Source organism: Pungitius pungitius, chromosome 16, assembly GCF_949316345.1.
Source record: "Pungitius pungitius chromosome 16, fPunPun2.1, whole genome shotgun sequence".
Taxonomy (NCBI): domain Eukaryota; kingdom Metazoa; phylum Chordata; class Actinopteri; order Perciformes; family Gasterosteidae; genus Pungitius; species Pungitius pungitius.
In genome coordinates this window covers 6,430,576-6,457,508 of record NC_084915.1, presented here as the reverse complement: position 1 = coordinate 6,457,508, position 26,933 = coordinate 6,430,576, and the positions used below count along the sequence as shown (strand labels likewise).

General features: G+C 42.1%; 2 protein-coding genes across 3 annotated transcripts; one reads left to right on the top strand and one right to left on the bottom strand.

Annotated features, from left to right (window-relative positions):
• Positions 1-566: 566 nt before the first annotated feature.
• On the bottom strand, positions 567-13,217 carry ammecr1 (AMMECR nuclear protein 1). 2 transcript variants are annotated; one of them, XM_037468085.2, is made up of 6 exons: positions 11,662-13,215; positions 7,117-7,227; positions 5,964-6,078; positions 5,646-5,736; positions 5,436-5,532; positions 567-4,663 (listed from the first exon to the last, which is right to left on the bottom strand). In XM_037468085.2, exons 1-6 carry the CDS (start codon positions 12,147-12,149, stop codon positions 4,549-4,551), a joined length of 1,017 nt encoding a protein of 338 aa, XP_037323982.1. In that variant the 5' UTR covers positions 12,150-13,215; the 3' UTR covers positions 567-4,548. The 2 variants fall into 2 exon arrangements, with proteins under 2 accessions (XP_037323982.1, XP_037323983.1); XM_037468086.2 differs by lacking the exon at positions 7,117-7,227 and having other exon boundaries at positions 11,662-13,217.
• A 2,823-nt stretch (positions 13,218-16,040) lies between these two features.
• On the top strand, positions 16,041-26,933 carry kif4 (kinesin family member 4). The gene is made up of 31 exons (XM_037468082.2): positions 16,041-16,622; positions 17,439-17,578; positions 17,692-17,806; positions 18,066-18,256; positions 18,394-18,483; positions 18,649-18,815; positions 19,205-19,299; positions 19,442-19,561; positions 19,888-20,063; positions 20,183-20,244; positions 20,372-20,504; positions 20,672-20,730; positions 20,835-20,940; positions 21,042-21,143; positions 21,403-21,585; positions 21,734-21,837; positions 22,001-22,145; positions 22,493-22,603; positions 22,706-22,789; positions 23,002-23,103; positions 23,228-23,383; positions 23,473-23,570; positions 23,723-23,852; positions 23,961-24,131; positions 24,236-24,346; positions 24,458-24,535; positions 24,671-24,772; positions 25,079-25,243; positions 25,551-25,676; positions 26,010-26,123; positions 26,301-26,933. Exons 2-31 carry the CDS (start codon positions 17,456-17,458, stop codon positions 26,523-26,525), a joined length of 3,744 nt encoding a protein of 1,247 aa, XP_037323979.2. The 5' UTR covers positions 16,041-16,622; positions 17,439-17,455; the 3' UTR covers positions 26,526-26,933.

Genomic DNA, 26,933 nt, shown 5'->3' with positions numbered 1-26,933 from the left:
AAAGCTTTCACATTTTGAGAAAATACAAAAACACGGCACTTACCTGTAGGCATGTTTGCTGAAATAAAACAGAATGACACGTTTTCTCTTCTGTCGATATTTTTTTTTATTGAATAAATGTTTAAAAAAAGAAAAGGTAATAATGTTTAAAACTACATTATCTTCACAGCCATTGCTTACTCAGATAACCCATCTATATATAGTCTCTCAACACTCCCAACACTTATTTTGTGTATTTATTTTTCTTTTGGAATCATACTATCTTAATAAATGCCCATTTCAAATAGTCACACCAACAGCAATTCAATTCCAGGAAAGGAGAAGGGGTCGAGCTCTACGGGGATTGAGTTTAAGTTCGTATTATTCCGTCAACATTTTTCAATGAATGAGAAAAAGATCAAATTCAAAAAAAAATTTTTTAATTGGTATGAAGACTTAAACCAGACAACCCTCCCAGCTCATCGAGCCACAGCAACAAAGTTATTTTGTACAGTGACACATCTTAGAAGTCAGTGTCTCAAAATTTCAGAAAACCATTCAATAATTTTGAAACTAGACCCAAAAACTTCTTTTGAAAAGAATTTATTTTGATGTACAAAAACAGTCATTTTCTTTAGTTGTTTTTTTTTCTTTTTTAATAAAAGCTTCAAACACAAGTTTATTGTAGTTCTTATTTCATTTGTCATTAAATTATTTTTTATGTTTTATTTGTTTTTATTCATCCATCAGTGTGATTATACACCAGTGCAGCTAATGGGTCCAGAGTAAAGAAAACAGGCTTTTTCATCTTTAATGGCATAAAAAATAAGGAATCCATCTTTTATACAAAGTATAACTGCTGGTCTTTAGGGAAAAAACATTTAGAAACCCATAAAGCTAGGAGGCACACCATGGGATTTTCATTTTTGTAAATTATTGTAACACTAAATCCTAGTACAACTAATAATAATAAACAAAACTACCGTGACCACAATGTTTTTTTGTTTTTTTAACTCATTGATTCCATGTACGGCTTCAGAGATAGACTCAATAAAAATTCATTGAAAAAAATTGGGTTGCTCAATAACAAAAAACCTTTCGTCAATTGCAGGGGGTGGAAGGACAGGAAGCCAGGCCTGAAGCGCAGCACGTGGGGCACGAACGCTGGCATCTTTGGTTCAGTCCCAACATACGAAGGGAACACGAGCATTCCACTAAATATGAGAAGGACCACACGAGGAATGCTGAGGCTGAACTCTCACCCTGGTATGGAACCAAATCTCCATCTGCTACAAAGAAACTACGGACGTCGCTCCACACTGTCCCATGAGGTATCAATGCGTTGAAACAGTTAAAATCACTACCTAAAGGGGGACCGTTTGCTCTTCTGCATCCCGTTGCAGGAGGTGCTCACCTTCGGCGCAGCTCAAGAGGCTGGGAGAGGTTCTGCGGTGGGATCTTTTCGCTCATCGACCCAATCAAACCGTGCCCTCAGCGAGGTCGCCACAATGGAGCGGCTAAACGAAAAACGGAAGGCTTCTTCTTCTTCTCATCTCGGAGCAGCGAAAACGGCCCCTGCTGCTGCCGCCATCGAGCAAAACGACACGCGCCGCACCGTGAGCGACCCAGCCATGAGGTTGGGGTGGGATCGAGGGGCGGGGAGGCTACATGTGACTTCGTGTCCTTTCAAACCCTGCAGGGGTGTTGACTTGCACTGGTAGGGGGGGGGGGGGGGGCATTAAAAAAAAAAAAAAAAACACACACAAAACACCTGTTGAACAGATCTGCATATATCAAGGATAGTAAAATGTAACACATGTAGGATTTTCTCTAAACATGTCACTGGCGACATGAACAGTACATTCCGTAGCCCCGATGAGGTGTTTGCTGCAGGGAGCGTTTCCTTCTTCATACGCTAGAATGTGGCTCTGAAAGGGGCCCAGCGTTGGGGCGACCGGTTCTATCGGCGCCGTCACAAGTCAATTCCCAGCAACACCCCCGAGGAGAAAATCGTACATGCAGCATCTTTAAGTGTGATATGATCAATGAGTCCGCATGACCAGTCACCAACTGTGACCACCCCAATATGAGGTCCGATAGCACCATATTTGTCTTTTGAATCTCTTAATGGTTAAAAAGAGCGTCTAAGCCATAGATCAAGCATTTCATGGATAAAACCATAGGTCTCATACTCATACATACATGCAAATAAATACATTGCATGTGTATACAAAGACATACTATATGTAAAAGAGCATGGTCAATTTGGTTTTGCAGCAGAAGAATTCATGTTGTGCTGTGCTAACTGGACCGGGAAATGAATGCCTGACTGCTCCTCTTTTGTTGTAGTGTGTTCATCGCGAAGGCGCACATCAGATGAGGCATGATGCCGTCTTTCAAGACGGAACATTTAAGGGCGACGACACCACAGCGCCCGACATTATTTTAAGAGAATGTGTTCATGTGGGGCTTTCAAAAAACGAAAGAATTGAGGGCCAGCAGCTGGGTACGACGTGAGCAAACAGGCGACTGCAGGACAAGGAACCCCCAAATGTCTAAGGAGGCCTTCTGGAGCATTCTGGTGACAAAAACAAAAGCCGAGGCCCGTTCCTACACTGTGGTGTGTGATGATGGGGCGGGAGGAGGGGAGCAGTCAAACTGGCATCTACAGGTCCACCATTTACTAGATCATTCGTTTAAGGCAACACAACTTAAATCTGGGTTGTTTCAGTTTACTGTGGATGGAGTTCCAAAAGCCCTTGACATTTTGCATAACAAATAAAATAACCTGTCAGTTAGTAAAGGCTGTTACGAAGAAAGATGTCACGTCACGAGGACCTCTTAAATCCGTCCGGCGAGCAGAACCAAAGCGGCTCACGCTGATCCGACAGTTCAGACCTTGGGGTTTGAGGGGTCTCTGATCGGCCGTGTGCGTGTGACACTCCCCACAGGTGGGGGACTGTTGGGATGAAAAGAAAATGGCTTCTAGCGTCCCGACATAAAGCCCAGGCTTTGTGACTGCAGGCCGACGGGCCCCGCGCCTGGATTCTGCTTTTTACTGGGTTCTCTCGGACTTCTGCCAGACCGACGGGGTCCCGCTGAGCGGCGGGGGGGCTGACTGAACTCCCGACAGCACGATGACGCGGACAAACGGAAACAAAAACGGCAACTTGAACCCTCTTTGAGCGAGTGACAGGTGGTTGGCTAGGATCCGAAGAGGCTAGACAAGGTTTCCATGGCGATTCGGCAAGGCATCCGACTCTAGTGTTCAGCGATGCCGCCTCGTCCCGAGGCTGGCTGGTGTTTTTGGAGTTTGCATTCAAAGAGGGAAGACTTATGTATTAAAAGTGGGTCACCAAGTGGTGCCCAACGCACGCGCTTCAAGCCAAACAGACCGCTGTTACAACGTGTGGAATAGAAAGAGAATATGGCTTTTAGTGGCTTTAGCATTTCCCTATCAAGTGACTCCCTGCAGGTAAACTCAGAAAGTCAATTCAAATTGAAAGCACTGCAAACTATTTTTTTTTCTTCTTCTTCTTCTAGCAACTTGCTGTTGTGCCTGCTCACCTTCTCCAGTCAGACCCACTTGAAGCCCATTTTAACCCCTGAACCGCTGCCCTGATTATCCACAGACAAAATGGCTTCCTCCACAAACTAAATTACATTTAAAAAGGTAAAACTAAAAAAGAGGGAACTTGGCTGACAGCTCTAGCCAAAACAAACTCGATTTGATGTGTACAGGTTCCACCACAAAACACTTCAAATACTAAAGGGGAGATTTTCACAAAATCTCTGTGGGGAATCTTTAGGTAAAATCCAAATTGTAATTCATCTTGTGGCACACCAATATCTATATCCACACACAGAGACACACACACACACACACACACACACCATTGGGAGCTCAAAGAATACACACTACCATCAACGGGCATCACAATCTACACTTTGGAGTATACAGATCCCGATATATAGTTCCAACTACAACACTACAGTTTACAAAGCCCATAAGTCAATCTGTATTTTTTTTTTTCCGTTTTTTGAGACGAGTCAGGATAGAAATCGACACAGCCTTTGAGAACTGCAGTTGCCTTGCTACATGGCATAGATGTCTGGATAATAATATAAAGAGAAAAAAAAGGAAAGAATGTTTTTTTTTTATAGATAATGTAATATTGTAGCAAAGCTTTTAAACAATGTGCAAGATTAATCCACTGAAAAAGACTTTCTTCCATCCACAGAAGCAAACACCTGATTAGGTTTGCTGAAAAGAATCCAATAGCAGTTAAATTTTCAGAAATGTTATTGATAGGGGTGCATTTTAAATATTGGTATACATAAGCTGCAAAAACTTAACCCCAGGCAATGAAAAAGAAATGTGGATTTCTTGCCATAATGATGTTTCGTTGCCACCCGTTGCCATGTCAACGTCTGGGAGACGGCCAGCATGGCAACGGAAACTATCATCATAAAATGGTACAGTAGTAGAAATAGCTAGACCAGGAGGGGGCTGGCTCTCCTGGGAAAAGGTCCGCAGAGAGGTCCAATGATTGGTCATGCGGCTCGCTGTCAGGAATAATGGTTGTAGGGTGGTAGAGGGTGCCCAATGCCATTCTGGTAGTGATGGTGCTGGCGGTGGGCGATGTACTCTGCATAACCCATTGTTATCTTCTCGCTACGGTACCTGGGGATAAGACAACATGTGTTGGTGAAGGCGGGCTGACCTTAATGGAAGGAAAGCCGCCGCCCGCAGCGAAACACAGGCCCGGCTGTGACCCTGGTAGCACAGACAAGTTAATTCCGGGCTTTGGACTTCAGTCAAAATCACAAACACGTTCATTTCTACCTCCCACCAAGCACTACACATATTCCACATCATTTGTTTCACATTGGAAAGTTTTTTTTTAACTTGAAATTGATGCAGCAAAAGCACAGAGATCATCTTTTCAATTCCATACGTTCTTCCTTGTCCCTTACATTACCCACAATGCTACTGATCCAAGAACAATTTATTTAAGGTGAGTTACTCTAGCGGGCAGCAGGGGTCTGTTATGGTCACTTCTTCCTAACTTCAAAAGCACACCATTTTCTTCTTCAGCTCCAACTGCCTCAAATGACATCACTTAAGTCCATTTGATCAGATTTTACACAACTCCCTCTGGAGCCATAAAAAGTATTATAATGCTTAATATATCATATAGTACCAGTCAAAGGGTTGGAAACATTTTGTGTGTTTAGCTGGTACTGTATTAGGAAGTAATCCCCAGAACTTGACTTGTGTGCCCTTTACAGGCCAGAAGATAAACTAAATACGGACAATGTTGTGTTCAGTAATAAGTAATTTACTTATAAAGCATTAATCAGGAGAATCTCACGGTCCTATATTTGGGGACAGTGTTCCTAATAAATGCATACGGTAAAGTGACACAGTAAACCGACAATAAATGCAATCTTACCTGGTTAACTTAATGGTCTTCCTGAAGTCGTTTGTGATGGGAGCTTTGTAACCTCCCTTTCGTAGTAAGGAATCTATGGTTTGAATATGGTCCCAACCTTTGTAAAATAAGAGTTTAATCGTCATTACACTTTCCTAATAATGAACAAGTAATGTTTTCTTAAAGCGCATATTAGGATGAAATGCTAAAAGGGAAACAAATGGATCTTACCTTGCTCCTTTGCAACCTCTGGTAGGTAGGTGGCGGTACGCTTTGATCCTTTTTCATTGAAAAACTCTATCCTAATACCGTGAACACCCACCTACAATTCAAGAAGGAAATACTATGTAAAAGTTGTAAAAGGAACAATCATTTGTAGCTGTTCTAATAGGTCAAAGCATGATTAAAATTCAAGTTTAGCTTTATTTTTGGAATAAGCCACAGTGGAGGAGCTGATGTGTATTAATTGCAGAAAGAGCGAGCATTGAAGCACGACAGTTATAAAAGGCAAATGATTATTTTTTTGTTTACAAACCATGTCTCTCTTACCTCCCAGTCAAGGTAATCACCAACGTCTTCAAAGTTGGTGAGCAGAGACACTGAGCAGAAGAGGCGAGGCAGCTCATCCCTTGTCATAGGGGGGAAGCGGCTGTCTTTAAGGGCACTGCAGGCACAGAAGCACAAAGAAAACACCCTTACAAGAGGTCCACTGGCGCGACAACGCAAAGCACTTACAACGTTGATTTACTTTTTCTACTCTGGGCCGTCTGTAATGTGTATATTTGTACGCAGTGTCTGCCCTCTGGTCAAAAATGCAAGTGAAGAAATTCCACCCAAGCTCATTACAGATGACCATGTGTGTACACTGCAGGCACTCTCCTCCTCTCCCATTTGCTTAATGTAAATATCAGTAAGTAGATCTGTTTAAAAACCACCGTAGCCAAAAGGTGCTCAAACGGCGTTTAACCCACCAGCCGGATGAACCACCAACGTGGGTTTAACCTGTGTTCCTGTGTTTGTCTGGTCCTCCCAAATACAACTACACAAGGACTCTTTATTATCACAGCTTTACATTAGAAACAGGTTTACAACAGTCCATACATTACAGTTATAGTTGAGATGTCAATACGTTTCCTCTGCGTCACTGTCTGTCCTTTTGATCCCATGAGTGCCAGGCCATGGAGGCAAAACTATTTTGGTATCTTCTACATCACATCCGTGTTGATAACAAGTTTGTGTTGCTAGCATACTGTGACTGCAGTTTGTCTAACTAGTAAAGAAAGTGCTTACACAGACAGTAAACTTAATCCATTTTTTCAAACAAATATATGTCAATGGAAAATTGTTAATGGAAAAACCTACTTAAAGACATTAATAACTTTTGAATATTTTTTGAAGCCCCAGGACCTGGGATCAATGGAGAAACGCACTCCACACAGCGTAACAGCGGGCTACATGAATGAAACAGAACAAAAGTAAATACTATAAGAAAACAGAAATTGTGTTTTGTTTTTTGCACTCATGCACAAGCCAACCATACGTTCTGGGCGTTATTTACTACTGTTGCTACAAAGTCCCCACTGTTGGGGCTCTAGATTCTAACATGCTTGTTGTTCACTTAGATTTACTTGACTTTTGTACCTTTGCAGCAATTGGTCTACAGCTTTGAAACATAGAAAGGTGACTATGCATCGTTGCTTACCTGGTAAGGGTGTACTCCCTGAGTCCTGAGTGCAGATTCATGGCAGAAAATGTACCTATACAACCCCTCAACCGCTTGTCTCTGCCTATTTTCCATGTGACAAACAGCGGGCTGAAAAACAACAAGGGACCATGTTTAAGCAGATGAACAATTCACAATGTGCACATCCTTTCTACATTCCTGTAGGACTCAAAAGGTTGGTTAGGAGCACATATCGGTTAATTATGGTGTCGTAGGCCACAGCTGCGGTTCACATTTGGTAGAATAGGCACAATTGTCTTCTACGCTCAGATGGATTAGTTTCAGTCAAAGACTGCAAGCTTTGTTACTGGGGCCTGGCCATCCGTCCAACCATGATATGTTCATTTAAAAAGGAGTAACTTTGGATCTTTCACAAATAGGGATTACAACTTCATTTTGCAACTGCTTCCAAAATAGCATTTAAATAGGCCTAGCGTTTGAATCAAATAATATTTGGACATGAGCAGATCTTAAATTAAAAAAATGTATCACTAGATGAATAAATTGATAAGTGACAATGATTAACCCCATATATAATTGATATAACCCAACGGCTCTCCCGAGGAGTAAATGAAAAACCAGTCAGGAGGTTTAGCATTTGGGTTTGAACAACTAATGTCTATTACACGCATGTCTGGTGGAGCAGTGGCAGTTTTTCTTTTAACAGTTTACACAAGCAGCATAACAGCTCCTACTTCAATGCAATCTAATGTGTCTTTTACGTTTCACTGTACTTTCTGCCGGAGCACTGCAATTATTGTGTATTGTGGTGAGTGTTTTAGTGATGCTTCAGATCATATGCTTCTACCGGGTTACTGAGCAGTAAATGAAAGATCTTGTGATCTTTGATCATTCACTGCGGAAAGATATTGGGACACCCTTAAAATGAGCATAAGTTAACCTCAGATTGAGTTCAACACCTTCATATTTCAGGCTTTAATTCAGCCTGTGTTACTCACATCACTGATTTAATTCTTTGGTAACGGATTGGATAGCTATTCATCAGAAACAAGGGTTTTCACGTCTCCTTCCAAACTCAGTGACTCATTACAAGCGCAGACTTTGCTCCTACTTTTGTTGTCAAAAATAGACTGTTATCGAGCATCTGCATTTTCAATAAGTCTTCCTTTATTAATGAACATGAAACCTTTTAAAGAGAAAAGAGAAAGCTTAAGAGTGTTTCCTCGGTAAAGAAATGTTCAATACCAGTACAAATACTTCTAACTTCAACACTGTCTTGCAAGATGGGATGTGATTAGATTAATTCTTCAGCTAGAACTCCAATACTGATTTTAAAAAAGGCTTTGAAAGTCCAATTTTTACAAAAAAAGAAACATACATGAGACATTTTCTCTTTGAACATAGCTTGAATTTTATTTTTAGCTTCTTCACATATGAAACCAGTTTTACAAAAAATGAAATTTTGCTTTCTGACTTAAAATTCCAGTAATAAAAAAGAAAATGTTAAAGTAAATTACAAAAGGAAAAGAATGTACAGCTACAAGCAGGAAATTGGTGCAAATAGTCTCATGAAACACAATGCGGCGTCTAACAGACGTCTTACTAGTTTCACCCAGCGGTTCCTCAGAGAACCTGTGCATGATAACTGTGCTGTTGCTTCATTATACCTTTCCTGGAACATTTCCCCCTTCTCCTCCAAAAGGAAACGCTGTTGTCTTCTGGTGTTGTTGGCAAACGCCAGTGGCAGCACAATGGATGAGATAACATGTATTCACAAGTAGCATGTTTAACTAATTTTTTACTTTCTAATGCAATTTCTTTACTTTGTTTAGCTTATTAAAGTAATGCAACTTCAGCCGAATATATAAACATAGATACAAAATAGTTACCCAACAAGAGACTACATTGGATGCATCTAATCCAACAACCTTTCAAGCAAAGAAAGCTAGCTAAATTAGCGTACTAGATATGCTCACGTACCTGCAGCAGCTGGTCTTCTTGTAGTTTAAAAATGTCTTGGTGCTCCTTGAAGTAGCTACCTTTGCGCATATATTGAGCCACAGGTTTCAGGTATTTTACTGAAGACCAACAACAGCCGGTCGAAACAACAGAAATGCACACCACTTATGGTTATCCTTTGCAATGCCTTTAACGTTACAACTTGCAATTTACAAGAACTTATTGCTAAAAACATCACAACATGTTTAGGATTTGGGGCCCCGACATTTTCTCTGGCTTACTTTGCAGAGCACGTCAAAGGCTGTAGTGGTTCCGAGCATTTCAATAATTGGCCCCTCAAAATAGGACATGTCAAGGAAGCCATAGAGCATTATTTGTAAGTTTCACAAAATTACACGAGTTTTGACATCATGAGCCTAGTCATGATCGGGTTGCTTTAGACCGTGGAAACTATAGGGTGATTGTTACAGTCAAATCCAGATTGTAGACAGAGACAGACAATGGATGTTGGGAAGTAGAATATTGCATGACCAGATCTAAAGTTTTAGGTGTGCCTTTTAAATAAATTAATACAATTCCCCAAGTCCTGTATGAAGGTTTCCACATGTCCCGGACCTAGGGTATGATGCAATATTTGAGTGTTTTCAAATTGGGGATGAAATTTGTCCCCCCCCCCTCCTCTAGAATTGGTGGACATGTCAATTCATTGTTTGATGTTTGCCTCATCCCTTTCAGTATTGAATGTCATATTTGAATGTGAAAAGCCTTTATTCCAGGATTTTCTGGAGGTAATGTTAAGGTTCCAAATAGAGGTTAGTGTGATAACTCAAATGATTAAAGGTTGAAATGTGTTGGATTTTCCTCAAAAGAGTCAACATACAAGGTTATCATACAGTCAGTTTCTCTATCTCTGATAGAGGGGAAAAACTGACACGACTGTGTGTGGGTGTGCAAATTGAGGTATAATCAGGAAGACATTTTTTTTTAAAAGCTCACAGTTGTCAGTTTTCATTTAGTACTTAATATAACGTTATATGGCTGATCACATGTAAACTAACATGCTTCAGTTATACGTTAACGTATTTTGCTTGTTTTATTATTTCGGGATCATTGTAACTGAGGTTAATAATAATAATAATAATGATAATGTCGTACTTAACTACATGTTTTTTTTCTGATATGGTTATAGTACTTGACATATGCAGATATACAGAGGGATTATTGCAAATAATATATAATGATTAACGTTACCTGCAAACACCCTGAGAGTGTTGGAACAGTCCATAAATACAACACAAACAACTGAAATGTACAAAACATTTTTCTTCAGTGCCAGCGTGCTGAAGTGAAGGAGTACCTCTTATTTATGTGTTAAATCACAGAAGAAATAAACATTCACCCCACCATGCTTGAATTGTAATGTTGCACTGTAGTTGCAATCCCTCCAGCGGCTCGCGATGCAAATAAAATGCCTGCAAAGTCATTTGCTATCACATTACACCGCTCCACTAAGGTGGGGTCAAAATGTTTCGATGGAGGGCGCAGGAGTGCGGTTACGGGCAGGAAACATACACGTGTATGGATATAACGTTAAGTATTAATATGCACATTAAAAAAAAAAAACAATTTCCACCAAATTTAACACATTTACTACTATTTGTGCTTGTTTGTTTAATATTTAAGGTGAGCAGTTAATTGGTTAAAGGTTGGTAAAGGAATGCTTGGGCTGCTTGACGCTATTAACGTTAGAAATGACATTCTCTTTGTTGTTCTGAGCTAAAGTTGGTTAACGTTATGTCCCTTAATTCGACATCACGCTTGACGCTACCTGACTAAACCGAGGAAGTTGTATGACCAGCTATCTAACTCTGATACAGGGGGGAGACTTCGAAGACATATAACGTGTTCAATTAATTCACGTTTTCGTAAGCCCCTCGGTTTTTTGTTGCTAAGCTAATGTAGCTTGTAGCTAACAGGGCTAACCATGTTATGTGGCAATCGAGAGTTCATGGCGGGCAAGATTAAAGATTACGATTTGTAATGTAGCTTTATGACCTTTTAGTAGTTTTATTGTTATATGCCAAAGGGCATACCTCATCAAATTGAACCAAGAAATCTATTTGCCTTGTTACAACCGTTCTTTAGCTTAACGTTAAATGTTATTGGCCAGCTAGCATAGCTATCATTAGTGGCTTAACGCTACCCAGTGTTTTCTCGAGTTAGACAGTTTTTCCAAATGATTTATTTTCGCTAGGATCATTAGTGACGGGAAACGGGAATGTACATCGTTTTTTTACATTTAGGGATAGTTGACATAGATAAAACATTTCATTCCGTTTCGTTTATTAACGTTAGCATGGTGCTGCCGCGGCCCAATGCCGACTGGGCCCAAATTCCAACTTAGCCAAATTAAGCCATGATCGCGAGCTTTTCACATGAAATTCATTAAAAGTTAGTGTTATTTCGATGTGACAGTTGGTGCCCCTAACACCGAAGCAGCTCCCAGAGGCAATCCCTTCGGGTGTGCCGCAAAATAAATAGTTTTATGGATTAAACAAATAAGCTTTGACATGCAACTAAACAACAAAAGACAAAAATACTCACTAGGGATCATTTGTAAACCTGGGTGTTCTCGGGGGTTGGTATCCGTACAGATGGCAATAAAGCACGTCAAAACAGAAGCAGCACATCTCCGCCGAGACGACCATCTTTCTGCCGCCACCTCCCGAACCAGGTCCCGAGCTGAGATTCGGGGAGAGGCCGGATGAAGAGTAACCGGCCGGGGATAGGGAGAGAGCGTTTGTGCCGCTGCTGCTACCACTACTGCTGCTGCTGCTGCTGCTGCTGCTAACGTTACCCCCAGGTCCCCCCAGGCCGTTGGCTCTGCTCATGTTCGCCGCTGTTGCAACGGTGGCAGAGGAGCCAATCCCCAACTCCGAGCCACAGTGCCCGGTTCCTGCCACCCCGTTTGCCGCCCCCATCCCGCCGGGACACCCCGACCCAGGCGATCCCGACAGTTTCTGCTTCTTCACCCCGCAGCACCCGGCCGCCATCTTGGAACAATCTGCACCGACACACCGCTTCCGACCCATAACCGTCACCGCGGAAGGGTGGGGGGGGGACGCCGACCAGACGCAGAAATCCCACTGCGCGGATACGTAGGACGGACAACACTCCACTTTCACTCTCTTTTTTTTTTGTCGGACGACGAAATAACCGATGTGTTGAGAAGACTGCAATGTCACCCTAGCCGTGCCTTTAAAAATGCGTGACTTTGCTACGCAAAATCCATAGCTGGATAAGCGTTTTTTCCTCGAGCGGTATGCCAGTCCAGCTTTGGACTACGGTGTTCCTTTGGATCACCGATAACGTCAAGTCCAAGCCAAATATTCACCCCTTTTTTTTGCCTTAACACGACACCACCCGAGGCGATCTGATTACCCCTTACACATACAAGTTCGTGGAGTGCACAGTCGGAACAGGCCGCAGATGACAGTAGTCAGGCGGTCCAGATGTGAAAGCGACAGCCAGTGCGAAGTTTCCCAGCCGCAAACCTCTCCAAGTGGAAAAGCCGGGAGCTTTAGTACGCAGGGCCCATAAGCTTTTAGCACGAATGGCACACCATGCCTTCGACAGCGTAGCTTGTCATTGCACCCGCTTGTTTGCCACTGCCTCACGAACTTCTGCTTGCCGAACAGGCCCAGTATGTTGGAATTCCGGACGCTGGGATAACGCAGAGTAAAATGGCATCTGCCAATGCGGGGTTCTGTGGCACAACGAAACGCGTCAGCGCCGAGCTACTCATTTCAGTAACGCTTGGCCCACAGTTTGCACCTGCAACGATGCCCGCTCGTAAAGAAAGAAAGAAAAATCTCAATTCCAGCTCCGCGTCAAATTCGGAGCTGAAAGTTTTCAGTGTCGGTTTGTTCTGGGGGCTGTCATCCGTTCATGGGGATACCTATATAACAGCATTCTAGTCCGCGAGCCGTGAGAAATCCTCCGGGTCTGGCAACCCTCGCTCCGCACTCGCCCCTCAGCTGCTACCATTGAGTGCTGCTCGGGTAAAAACCCTGCGATCGGTCCGTGGGCACCAGCATCGGTGTCGTCGGCACGCCCGGAAGCGGATTCAGAAAGTGCGTTGCGTCCAGTTGCCACACATCCTGCGTAGCTTCTGGGGGGTATCAGTTTGCAATTTTGATGAAGTATAGGATGCCGTGGAAGCAAGCGCGCCCCCGACGTTCATACGCGTGCACGGGGAGGTATCGGAATCCCGGAGCTGATAAAGGCGTAATTAAGGTCGGAGTGGTCCATCTGAGCTGGGCCTCTTATTTAAATTCTCTGGATTAGTGCTATGAAGGGAATTGATTTGAAGCTCTATTGCTTCAAACAAAGGACGGACGCACAGTTTCTTCAATCACAAATAAAATTGTCAGTTGCTTTTGCCTTCCTTTGTTTTCATTTGTCAGGAGAGTCATATTCTTTGAGGTTCATGAGCCAAGTTGATTTTAAATCTTAGGCAAAGCTGCACACCGTGTGGGTTAAAAAAGATAAGGCCAGAACAGCATTTAGCGTCCAAACAACCATCAGTATTGCGGACAGAGTAAATTATCTCAGAGAAAAGGTCTCCCTGTGGCTCATCCTTCGAAGCCTCACTTAAAAAAGAGACAACCTAGTGGTCATGTTAATGTGTACGGCGAAGCCTGCAATATCTTCAGTGCTATTCGCAATTGACTCTGATTAGAGAACCAACAACAATTAAACTGACGTAAACAACTGCACCACTGCAGTGGCATCATGGTGCTTGTGTTCATGTTAAACATATCGTTATGTTCTTTCAGAACCTACCTGCTTTGTATTTATTTCCACTTAATGTTGAGTCAAGACAGATTTTATTTCATCATCCTGGTTAGAGCAGTAGTCAGTGACCAACACAACCCCCCCCAATGAGCATGATGGCTGACTCAGTTTGAGGCCTGTTTTGAAATGTAAATATAGATATTGACTGAACTCTGCCTGTGATCAAGCCTCTTTAGACGGACCAAATTACAGCGGGTGAAATAAGTATTGAACACGTCACCATTTAGCTATTAACATGACATTTTCACCAGATGTTGTTAACAACCCAAGTAATACATACATACAAAGAAGTTCAGAAATAAAGTTTTGTGTATTAATGTGAAATGACACAGTGAAAAAGTATTGAACACGCTTACTGATATTTATTCAATACTTTGTACAAAAGCCTTTGTTGGTAATGACAGCTTCAAGACGCCTCCTGTCTGGAGGAACTAGTCGCATGCTTTGATCTGGTGTGATTTTGGCCCATTCCTCCACACAAACAGTCTTCAAATCTTGAAGGTTCCGTGGGCCTCTTCTATGAATCGTGATCTTCAGTTCTTTCCATAGATTTTCAATGGGATTTAAGTCAGGTGATTGGCTGGGTCATTCTAGCAGCTTCATTTTCAATCAGAAGCTTAGAAATGCACCTATAACCAATGCATCATTGTGTTTTGCAACAATTAGGTTGCAAAGGTCTTGAGACAGATCTTTGCTTTTACCCATCATGGGATGTGTCTTCTGTGACACCTTGGCAATGAGACCTTTTTGTAGGCCATCAGTTGGGACTGAATCAGCGAATATTAATGTTGACATGTTCAATACTTATTTCATCCGCTGTATATTTAGTTATACCACCTAAAATTCTTCTGCTTTAACTTTTAATGTATCAAATGATAGAATAATGAAAACAAAACTAAAACAAAAATGAAGACAAATACAGTGTCAGAGGGGGCAATGCTGTTCAAGGTCAAGGTGGCTTTATAAGCCAAATAGAGTGAATTGAGGGCATTATTCCTGCATTTTTAATTTTCCTATTTAAGTGCCTGCATGCACATTTATCCCTTAGCGTATGGAGACAGTAAACAGGCTTGTTCCATTCATTCTCTTTGTTCTATTCTCGGCAGCAGAGATGATCTGGCATGTTCTTATTGGGCCTCGTGGGGGAATTTCATGCAGCAGCAGGACTCATTTGCCTTTTTGTCAATGTGCATAGTAGCTGAGTGAAGAAAGAAAGTGAATCATACTCATGATGTTTAAAAAAACAAACAGTGTTCTGTTAAACGTCAGGGGTTTAGGAATTTAGCTGATGTTTTAATGTACTATGTATGTCAATATCAATGAGCCAATGATTACTTCTCCGGTACCGATCGTGGATATAAAAATAAACAGTTACTGTTGGCAAACCACATATTTCGGCCCAAAACCTCTCCATTCACCGGAGTTTAAAGGCATTGTGAATTCCCTCAACCTTAGGTAATATTATATGGTTTCAAGAGCTCAGTAATGGCTGACAAATAATCAATGCGAAGTCAGCAATAAGAACTTGTGCCTTTGTTGTTCCCCTGTCACAGGAGGGGTGGAGGCTGCGCCAGACATCTGTGTTGGAGAGGATAAGCTCTATCGGGTTTGTTGCAGCGCCACGTGGTGACAAGGTTAATTGATAGAAGTCCTGGACTGCTATAGGACCCAGTTACAACAGTGCTGTGATGCTCCAGTATCGTAAAGCTTCTGTTACATTGGTAAAAAAAACACATGGACAAATTGTTTTGGGGACGTAGTGTTGTGGAAAACATTTTGTGGAATTACTAACACAGTTCATCAGAAGCACACAACTGTAACACATGTCTACTTAGATCTCTCTTTGCTACAGAAACCCCCATCACTTTATCAGGACTCAAACGCTTCCCCCTCTGGCTCAGAGTGTGATGGCCTTTCTCTTTCATCCAGAACAGAGTCACTTGAGCCTATTTATTTCTTGACATAGCATGTCTGTCTTACAAGATTAGTCACATTCTGTAGCCTGCAGCAGTGTTTGAATGCTTGTTCTCTCAATTCTGTCTATCTGACCCTTCTAAATGGAGGGGTAAAAAAATATTTTCACCCTCAGGTAGCAGCTGTGATTCCCCTCCTCCAAGTCACCAAAGAGACTACAGACAGACACGTTTTATTACGGCTTTGCAAAAGTCTGACCAAAAGCTTATTTATTTGTGCTATTTGTGCTTATTGCAACAAATACTCAAATGCTGAATCATTTAAGACAAAATGATGTGTTGCCATAGTCACAATTAATCATGTTTTTGCCCTCTTGAAGAATCTTTTAGTGAAAAAATAGATAAATCATAAATTGAACTGGTGTCATTTGAGTAAAAATTAAGGTCTTTAAAATGCTTAATCTTGCGGTGTCGTGCAGATACTGTGTTTTATGTTTTATCCTGTAGAGGGCCACCATGCTGCCGAGTTGCGTGGACGCAACAACAGTATGACCAGTAGAAGAAGAAGCAGGGGGAGGGGCTTGGGGTTTGAAAGTCGCGGGCAGTGACAACATGCAACGCTGAGATAATGGTGGCACGAGCAAAGGACATTTCTTAATCAAGTTATCCGGAATCAATAACAATCAATTGCCCTTTTTATGAAGAGTGTTCTACATCTTTGCGGACTGCTATAAACTAGAACACTGAATGCTGAATTTGTGATATCTAAACTTTGGAACTGGAGGAAACGTGAAGGTAACGTTAAGTTAAAGTCCTCTTTCTCATAACTAACGCTAGCTTGCTTGCTAGGTTTAGACTAACGATCAACTGACGCCAACTTAAACGTATCACACTAAGGTTATATCAGCTCGAAGACTTAAGCTTTCATTTCAATAGAATCCAGCTATTTTATTATTACTACTGGACCTTTCAAGCAGTGTGTCGTAGTTTCACAATATACAGAGTGATTCAATACAGTGATGTCATGGCTTATATTTTTTCTCTAGCAAAAGAGTAGTAACTTTTAACCATGTACGTTTTTTTTGTCTTACTATCGCACACAATTTCTAAATAGCCCTCTAGTATTCAATCAATACGTGTCTATTCTGTTGACAAAAAATGTATTCATTATTTTGCCACTGAAGAAAAATCCAAATATTTTGATGATGGAAATCCCTTTAGCTGAACAACTGACATTAGTCAAAGTCATAATTAACACCGCTAGAACGGACTGTTCTTGTTGAGTTTTTCTAGTCTTGGACCACTTAAAACGCTTTAACACTTCATGTCATCATTCACCCATTAACACACTGCGGACAGGCGCTACCATGCACAGTGATACCTGCCCATCAGCATCTAGCATTCACACCCTGTAGTCTCAGCTTCAGGAGCAATGTTGGGGTTAAGTGTCCCGTCCAAGGACACACCGACATGCAGGTTAGTTTGACCTGGGATCGAACCCTCTGATCACCCACGGTCGGCAAAAAAGGAAGGATTTTAAGCCCGTGATGATGTTGGCTGGACGGATATTGCTAGGTTTCATTGTGATGACCTTTTGTGTTTTATTCCTAGGTATCTAGTTTTTCGTCATGAAAAACGAGGATGATAAGGTGATCCCAGTGAGGGTGGCCTTGCGATGCCGCCCGCTGGTCCCTAAAGAAACCGACGAGGGATGTCAATGCTGTCTCACTTTTGTGCCTGGAGTGCCGCAGGTTTGTGCTCAATTATGTCCATGTATACAGTGTGTTTAGCTTTGTTTTTGTTTGTTTGAAGGCTATGCAGCCACCTTATGTATAACAATAGTTATATTACTGTTTGTTTTCAGGTGATCGTTGGCACAGAGAAGGCGTTCACATATGATTACGTGTTCGATCCCACTGCTGAACAAGAAGAGGTCTTCAATACAACTGTGTCCCCCTTGCTGTCTGGGCTCTTCAAAGGTAGCTGTACTTTTATAACACAATTCATTTCATTCAGTAAGAAAATGTTTTTCTTTTTGTTCTGTGGCTTATAGCCCTTTTTAAGAGGGCACGTTATTCAACATAGAATTCATGGTTTGCTGAGACACTTGAGTGAGGACTTTCCTGACTGTTGGCTGCACACAAATGAAAAACATCATTAAATTAAAGATTTAAGATGGTTATAGAGATTGTTTTCCTCCAATCATTTGACATTCTCACTAACGTGTCCTATTTTTAGGCTACCACGCCACAGTTCTGGCATACGGACAGACTGGGTCGGGGAAGACCTTCTCCATGGGAGGTACATACTCATCAACTCAAGAAAATGATCCTTCAGTCGGAGTTATTCCGAGAGTTATCAGAAGGATCTTTGAGGAAAGGGAGAAGATGACAGCGTGTGAATTCTGTCTGGCCGTATCTTACCTGGAGGTTGGTTGAAATGTTGGTTCCACTTTGGTTTCATGTCTTTTAGTATTGCGTTCCTTGGCTTTCGGCAAATGTCATTTTCATCATACAATAGTTTACTTTTGAAGTTATTTAAATGCAATTTTCCTTTTCAATTGTAGATCTATAACGAGGACATACTGGATTTACTATGTACCTCTAAAGATCGATCAAGCCTCAGCATCAGGGAGGACCCCAAAGAAGGCATAAAGGTGAGTGCCTGACATGTTTAGTTGAAAAGAATGCAATTGATGGTACATTTCTTTCATGAGATACACCTCCATCTATTCCTCGGCTTCACCTTTTGCGCCAGAACAGTAGTGTATTACCTAATAGCGCGTCCTTCCGTTTTAATTGAGAAACACCCTGTTCCCCAGATCGTGGGTTTAACTGAGAAGCAGGTGTTCACTGCCCAAGAGATGGTGGGATGTCTGGAGGTTGGGAATTCAGTCCGCACCGTGGGCTCCACGGCGATGAACTCTGCGTCCTCCCGCTCGCATGCGATCTTCACCATCACGCTGGAGCAACGCAGAGGGAAAGACAAGTCAGTGTGGTTTGGTATTTTCTTACACTATCATTTTTGATTGACATGTTTATCGAGTGGATGAACATTGCACTCTCAAAGCAACAGTCTTGATTTAATGGAAATGGGTTAGGGTTTGCTAAAAAACAAAAGTATAAATTCTCTGTAAATCTTTGTATTGGCTCTTGTCTTATAGACTTAATCATCTTGATGGTGCATTCATTCAAAACAGTGTTTTTAGTTGAATGATCAGATTTGGAATTATTGGAACCAGTTTGGGGATTAATTGTCTTTTCTCCTCATTTGATTGTGAAGCCCAGAGAGACGAAGGATGTTATCAAATGGATGATGTACAAATAACTGCTATGGGGCAACGCATGTTTGAATATTTGTGGTGTCTTCTGTTGCAGGGCCGACTCTGTAGTTTCCAAATTGCACCTTGTTGATCTGGCTGGTTCAGAAAGGCAAAAGAAGACCAAAGCAGAGGGAGACCGGTTAAAGGAAGGTAAATATAGATATATTTGTGTCAACTCTCGCTTTTTGATCCTCCCAGCTATATTTTTTAGTGTTTTCTTGTCTCTTTGTATGGTAAAAGTGCCCTTAAGAACAGCACTTTGGTTTTGATGCTGTTCATTTTCTATCTTCAGGCATCAGCATCAATCGGGGCCTTTTGTCTTTGGGTAATGTGATCAGCGCCTTGGGGGATGAAAGCAAGAAAACTAGCTTTGTTCCCTACAGAGACTCCAAGCTCACCCGTCTGCTACAAAGTAAGCTTTCATTTACATGTTCAAAAGTTCCTTGGCGGTCATACGTCTCAGATGCCATCCTTTTTTTCATTGAAACACAAGCTTCTTCTTTTACTGTCAACTGATGAAATATTTCCCCCTGTGCTTCACTCATTACTGTAATGTTACTAAGTGCTGAACAACATCAATGTATTGCTTTACTTTTAAGGCAAATATGACACAACTGCTGGTTAATACACATCAAAGCGGGCTGCTTGTTCAAAGCTCCAGTGATGCAGCGTGGGGGAGTGTCTGCGGGAGGATTTCACTAAGCCCTTTTGGGAATCGCTTTCTTGTTTGCCCGTCAGACTCTTTGGGAGGCAATAGCCACACCTTGATGATTGCATGCATCAGTCCTGCAGACTCAAACATGGAAGAGACTATCAACACGCTGCGATACGCCGACAGAGCTCGTAAGATCAAAAACAAACCCGTGGTCAACGTCGACCCGATCGCTGCAGAAATGAAGCGCTTGAAACAGCAGGTAAAGAAGTCTGTGCAGGGCTTTGTGTGATTTTAGATAGAAAGTGGTGATGACAGTATAATTTCTTAAAAAAAAAGGTAGTAAATGTCCCAACTGTATTTATTTATGCACTTGTTTAGGTGCAGGAGCTGCAGGTGATGCTACTCCATGCCCGTGGAGGAGTCGCCCCAGTGCTCTCTGGGTAAGGCGTCACATTTTTCTATAGATCGACGTCCGACTAAAATCAGTTCATCATTTTAAAATTTTGTCAAAGGCTGATTTTGTTTGAATCTTTTTACAAAAGTGATGAACTGTTCTCACTGTCGCAGGCCGGAGTCGACAGAGAAGGTGACCAAGCTGCTGGAAAGGAACCGCGCTCTGCTGGATGAGAACAATAAACTAAGCAGGGAGCTGAGTGAGGCAGCGGGACAGACTGCCCTGATGTTTGAAAAGATCATTATGGTGAGCCATTCCCTCCTCCTGAAGTAAGATCCTGAAAGCCAAGACATTTAGTACCTCCAGAATCTACTGTTTATCTTTTTTTTAATGTTTTGTTTATTCTCTGACACGTCACTGTTTCCCGTTGACAGCCATCATGTATATCACATGATGTTTGCTTAATTCCGTAGACGGAGCTTGCAAACGAGAAACTGCAAAGCAAAATGGACCTATTGAAGGACCATGCCGCGTGAGTAAAAATACCAGCTGGGAGAGCCTCAGGACGGGTATAACCTAAAGAGGATGCAACATTTGAGACAGTTTTGTTGCTATATTTCTCTCCTCTTTTTTCAGCTGCACGGTGGATCTCGAGAAAGTGTTGGAGACACTGGAGGACCAGGAGTTGAAGGAGAACATTGAGGTGATGAGGAACCTGCAACTCCTCGTTGTGGAGCTCAAGGTACGGAAGTCGCCTCGCGTTGCATCACTTGAATCCAGCACCGTTGATTGACGGTTCATAATGCTGAATACTGTGGTTTACTCTCCGTTGTTTTGCATCAGAGGGAGAGTGAAGGCATCGCAGCCTCCATTGACTCTATGGCTGCAGGAGAGGGGGGGGCTGACGTGTCCGGGGATGGCAGTAAAAATGATGACTCTGCATCGGTAGGTTGGCTTTTTTGGTTCGTTGATGTTCACATAAGATGTTGATTCAAAAGATACTTTACGGTATTGACGGTTTTTAGCTTTATCTCTACATGGAGTGTGCACATTTCCTTGATGCACTGATAACAATGCTACTTTTTTATTTAATATTTATTTTAATGAAATGTACTGTAATAACTTTTGTTGATCAATGAATAGTCTTCTCAGCTTTCATTTTATTTCTTAAACAGATTTTAACTAAGCTATTCCCATAAAATAGGAGATCACTGGCACTGCTGGCAAGGACTGTTCGGAGGGCTTTTCTACCCATCATGCACTACGGCAGGCCCAGCTCTCCAAGGAACTGATTGAGTTGAACAAAGTGTTGACCTTGAAGGAAGCTTTTATGAAGAAAATGTGCCAGAATGACACCCAGCTTGAGCCGATGCAATCAGAGCACCAGGTAGGCACTACCACAATTATTTTTGAATTGTTTTAATTTTTGGGCAATTATTTTTATTTGTTACATAATTCTTCAATACGTGTTATGTTGCAGAAGAGCGAGGGAATGTTGCACAGATTTTTCATCTTTTTGGCATTATGTCTTCCAGAAGAATGTACAGACTCTGCAGACCGCAGTGGATTCTCTGCAGAAGGAGAAGGAGGATCTTGTTTTCGCACTTCAGTCTGCAAAGAAAGATACCAACCAGGCTAAGTATGGAAACCTGTTTTGTAGAGGTGATGGGGAAGGGGGGGAAGGGGGGGGGGGGGGCTTTTGTTTGTTTGTTTGTGCCTCATTTGGCGAAAAATAAATATTAAAAAAAGAAGCAATCCGTTTTTCCTTCCTTCTTTGTACCACTGACGCTGCTTTTTTCCAGGCTCAGTGAGCAGCGCAGGAAGAGACTGCAGGAGCTCGAGGGCCAGCTGGGCGACATGAAGAAGAAGCTTCTCGAGCAGTCCAAGCTGCTGAAACTCAAAGAGTCCTCTGTTAAGAAAGTTGGAAACCTCATGCAGGAGATACAGGTATGTTTTTCATTACGTTTAGTACTTTTGATGGGGAACAGTGCCTTAGGTATATGTAAATATGCACTACTACCATACTGAATGGAGGATTGTTTTTCATACTGTTGCTGAGCAACAGTTACATTTTTTTAATCTCATGATTAAAACTTATTGTGTATTGCACACTTTTATTCCTGCAAAGACAAAAAGGGTGCCTTTTTAACTGCAGTTACCATCACCACAGTCCCTTTCCCACAATACTGTGCATTGTTTTGGCACAGAGCATCGGCGATGTTCGGTTTGACTTGTATCATGTGTTCACCACTGTTGCCAAAATCAAACTGCTGATCACTGCTTTGTTCTCCCAGGGCATGAAGAACCAGCGTGCGCAGCTCATGAGGCAGATGAGGGAGGACTCTGAGAAATTCAGACAGTGGAAGGCCCAGAAGGACAGAGAGGTGCTGCAGCTGAAGGAGAAGGCATGTAGAGTCCTATACAATCAACACTTTATTCATAGAATGAAATCCTTTTTTTTTTACTGCTTCATAATCCTTGCTGTTTATTTTATGTTTGTTTGACAGGACCGTAAACGGCAGTATGAGATACTTAAGCTTGAGAGGGACTTCCAGAAACAAGCCAATGTTTTGCGGCGTAAAACTGAGGAGGTGAGGCCTTTTTGGTTTGCAGTCTTTGCAATTCCTTTCACAAGATCCACCAATAATTATGCTGTATTTAATGTAATCAACATCCATAAAGTACCACGACTGCAAAGTCACTTCCCCTTGTTGCCACATTTCTGCAAGTAATTAAGTCTAAATAGTAAGCCTATGTCAGACTCTGAGGATTTAATGTCACTTTATTGAACTCCTCACCTCAGGCCGCAGCTGCAAACAAGCGGCTGAAAGATGCGCTGCAGAAGAGAAGCGAGGCGTCGGAGAAACGCAACAAAGGAATGGAGGGCGCAGCTGCTAGGCTTAAGGTGGGAAAACTTGGTTCGAGGAAAGACAGAAAAATCCCAACAGTAGTGTTATGCTGCCAATATGAGCGATCCCTAGACAATGAGAATGTTGCCGCCCTAACTCTGATTGCCTTTACGTGATCAGACGTGGCTTCTCAACGAGGTGGAGGTGATGGTCAGCACTGAGGAGGCCCGGCGCCACCTCAACGATCTGCTGGACGACAGGAAGGTGTTGGCTCAGGAGATCAACCACCTCAAACAGCAGATAGACGCAGGGGACCGACCAGCTGCCAAAATCAGGGTGAGATGTAAATTCAGATGAAAAAAGAGAACAAGTGAGACGTCCAATGCACCAGAAAAGTAGAAACAAAGTGGTGTCCTTCTGTGCAGCGTCGGACACTGATCATCTCTGAGCTGGAGACCAAGGGGGCGCTGGAAACGCCTCTGACCAAACAGGTGGAGAACCTGGAGACGGAGATGGCTCTCAGGTGAGTTGGACGAAAGCAATTAAACTACTTTTTAAAACTGTGTCGGGCATTCATCGTAATCAATGCTGATTTTTGTCTAGTGTCTCCAGGGAAACACTGGAACGATGATGATGGATCGGTCGGATTTGATGAGAAGTTTTCTCTCTTCACAGGAACGCACAGATAGCTGACCTTCAGCAGAAGGTTCTCGTCGCTGACAGCGAGGGCCGCGTGAAGCACCGCCTCGATAGCGTCCAGAGCATCGTCGATGCCAAGTGCGCTCTCAAGGTCCTCCTGTCTGAGGTGAGAGAATGCTAATGCATTCATACTTCTAAGTAGACACCATTTGTGTTTCCCAAAAACATTTTCCCCACTTAACATTTTTTTATTTATTTTTTTACATGTATTTAGCTGGTGTCTGCTAAAACAGCCTGCGGGAAGCTGGAGAGCGAGCTCAAGCAGGAGATGGGGAATGCTCAGGATTTGAGGAAGATGCTGGCTGATGAGAGAAGCGTGATGTCCACCATGGACGTGGAGCACCAGCAGCTGCTGCTGGAACTAGAGCAGAGGCACCAGGAGAAGGTGTTCATAGATGTTACTCCTGCACCAGTTTGTATCTGTTTTCAGAGACACGTATACTAATGACAGGTTCGGTTCTACATCCTTTTTTCTTTTTCTTTTCACAGGTCTGTTACCTCCTCAGTCAGGTGCAGCACAACATTGAGTCAGATGAGGCAAAGCAGAAGGAGGAAGAGAGTTCGAAGCAAAACGAGCTTCTCCAGCGCCTCAAAGTTCAGGTTTGTCTCCACTAGCTGAAGAGAGTTCAGTCAGCCATTTGACAGCATTTCCCCTCGTTTAGCAGGAGAAACAAAATGGTAATCATGTGGTTGTCTGGAATATCGTTTTAGGAAGAAGAGCTTGGAAAGCTTCGAGAGTTAAGTGCGCAGAACCAGACGCTGGTGGAGCAGAATGAGGAATTTAAGGATGTAAGCTTTATAACTATTAAAACTATTGACCTAATGTAAGTCAGTAGATGTATACCATGCACAACTGTGCACCACACTGATGAGATTTAAGGATAAAATGTGTGTTTTATTGGCTTTTTTTTTTTACTTCCACAGAAACTCTCATTGCTCCAGATGGCAAGTGGAAAGAAAATTCTTGCGCTCACAAGCAACAATGAAAACACGCTGGATGACTCGTTTGAATACATTCCTCCAAAAGTATTTTACCCAACTTTTTTTCCCCCCCACATACGAGGTTTTAATATTTAATATATTTCCTCATATTGAGGATAAATTAGTCAGAACCAATGTCCTGGAACTACTTGATGTACCTGGAAGTGGCCTTTGCCATTGTTCTACAAACAATACCCAGTAAATGTAAAATATAAATATAGTACCATTTATTAGTTTGGAAACACTTTCTCATTAAATGAGAAAATGTGTATAAAGAAATATACATTTTTAAAGTTTTTTTAAGTGTGTGTGTGTGTTAATTGTTTTCTCTTTGTTTTTTTTGCCAACCAGCCTAAAGGGAAGCGCTTCACAACAGCTAAATCCCAGAAAATGACCATCAATGTTGAAGAGCTGATGTCTCCCAGTGAGGACGAGAGCGAGGAGGAACCAGACGAGTGGCGTCCTGAGAGACTCGACAAGGGACACCGAATATCAAAGAAAGCCAAAGCAACTGGGGTAAGAACGATCGGGGGGGGGGGGGGGGGATCTTCTGTCGGGTCATCCGTCTATAAAACCAGGAGGCTGGCAGACGGCATCTGTCCTCAGCAAGCACTCAACAAATTATATCCAGGATATTAAATTAGCCTTCTAATGAAATGTCATCTCATTTTACTGAAACATGTCATCTTACTCAAAATGCATGAGTGGCTTAAAAAAAACTTCTAGTGCTAAGCTGTGAACGCCTTTTTTTTAAATTTCTTTTTTACGTTCCGTATAGTTTGGTTAATTTACAATGCAAACAAATGATATCTCTCTCTTTTAGTGTGCATGCAAAGGTCGCTGCGGCAACAAGCAGTGCCGGTGTCGCAAAGGAAAGCTGACATGCGGGGAGAACTGCCAGTGTGATCCAGAGAAATGTCGAAATCTGGATAACCGGGTGCTTGCTGAGGTAAGTCATCTCATGATTCACACTCGTATGTGAAAATACATAGGTCTGTGTTTTATTAAGGGAAATATTCATGTAAAAATCCCACAGTATACACTCAGAATGTAATACATCAAAACCAAAGTTGAATTATAACAATAACAAATATGTTGCAGTCATTTAGAAACTGCATTAACAGATGTGTCATTTGGGCTTCATTACATTACTGTTTCCTCCTCTGGGTCAGATGTAACTTGACAAGAATACCGTATAATGTTAAATATGCATATGTAACGATATTTGAGGTATTTGGGGAAAATACAATAAAGAAGTTGTTTTACTTTGCTCCCATTTTAGGATGCGAGTCAGATGGAAAGCGCCTCTGGATCTGTGTCTCTTCAAGATGCAACCTCCGACAGTCCTGACAACACCACCTTCTTCAAGCCGCCGTCTTGCACACCTACGAAGAAGGTGAGCTACGAGGAGGAATGACCGGCATGCATCAAGTCGTTGTGCCTCTTAGATATGTGCTGCTTTTGATTGTAAATCTATATGTTGGCGTATGGTGTCTTGTCTGCAGTGTTTGTTGCCACAGGCGCTTAAAGGATGTAATCCAGAACTCACCGACGCTTATATGCACTATATCAGGTACTAAAAGAAATCGGAGACCTGGGACACACCACTGCTGACCTAAAGTTGGTCAGGAAGCCATTCTTCCCAGAGGAAGAGGAGGAGGAGCTGGAGGAGGTGGAACATGAAGATGATAATAAGGACAGAACAACAGTCAGCTTCCTCAAGAAGAAGAAAAGACTCCTGACGAGTTTTCAGAACAGTTTTTTCTCCGGATGCACTCCGATCAGAGAAGAATCTTAATCAGGACGGAGCTGTCTTTAAATGTTTTGTGCTCTCTGCCTGTTTTTGCAATTAAACTGTCTTGTACTGTAATGTGAAAGTAGCAGTTGATTTAAGACTGAAAGTCATGAATCTTTGACTGGAATTCCCCCTGAAATGATCAAGAAGCCTGTACATAATATTTTAGTTTTAACGCGTTAGATGTAACGGTAAGACTAAATCTACTTTACTAATATTTAAAATTGGTAGTCTATCAATTTATCGTTAAGCTTATTTGTAATCAACACATCATTTTAAGTTTCTTCACTGTGCTTTTACTATCTGAGCTGAATAAAGTCTTGTAGTCAAATTGTGTTTTTAAAGAACAAGCTTATTTTTCGTCTTTTAATATCAGTCATAAATTGGTGGAAAATAAATAAGTCAATGATT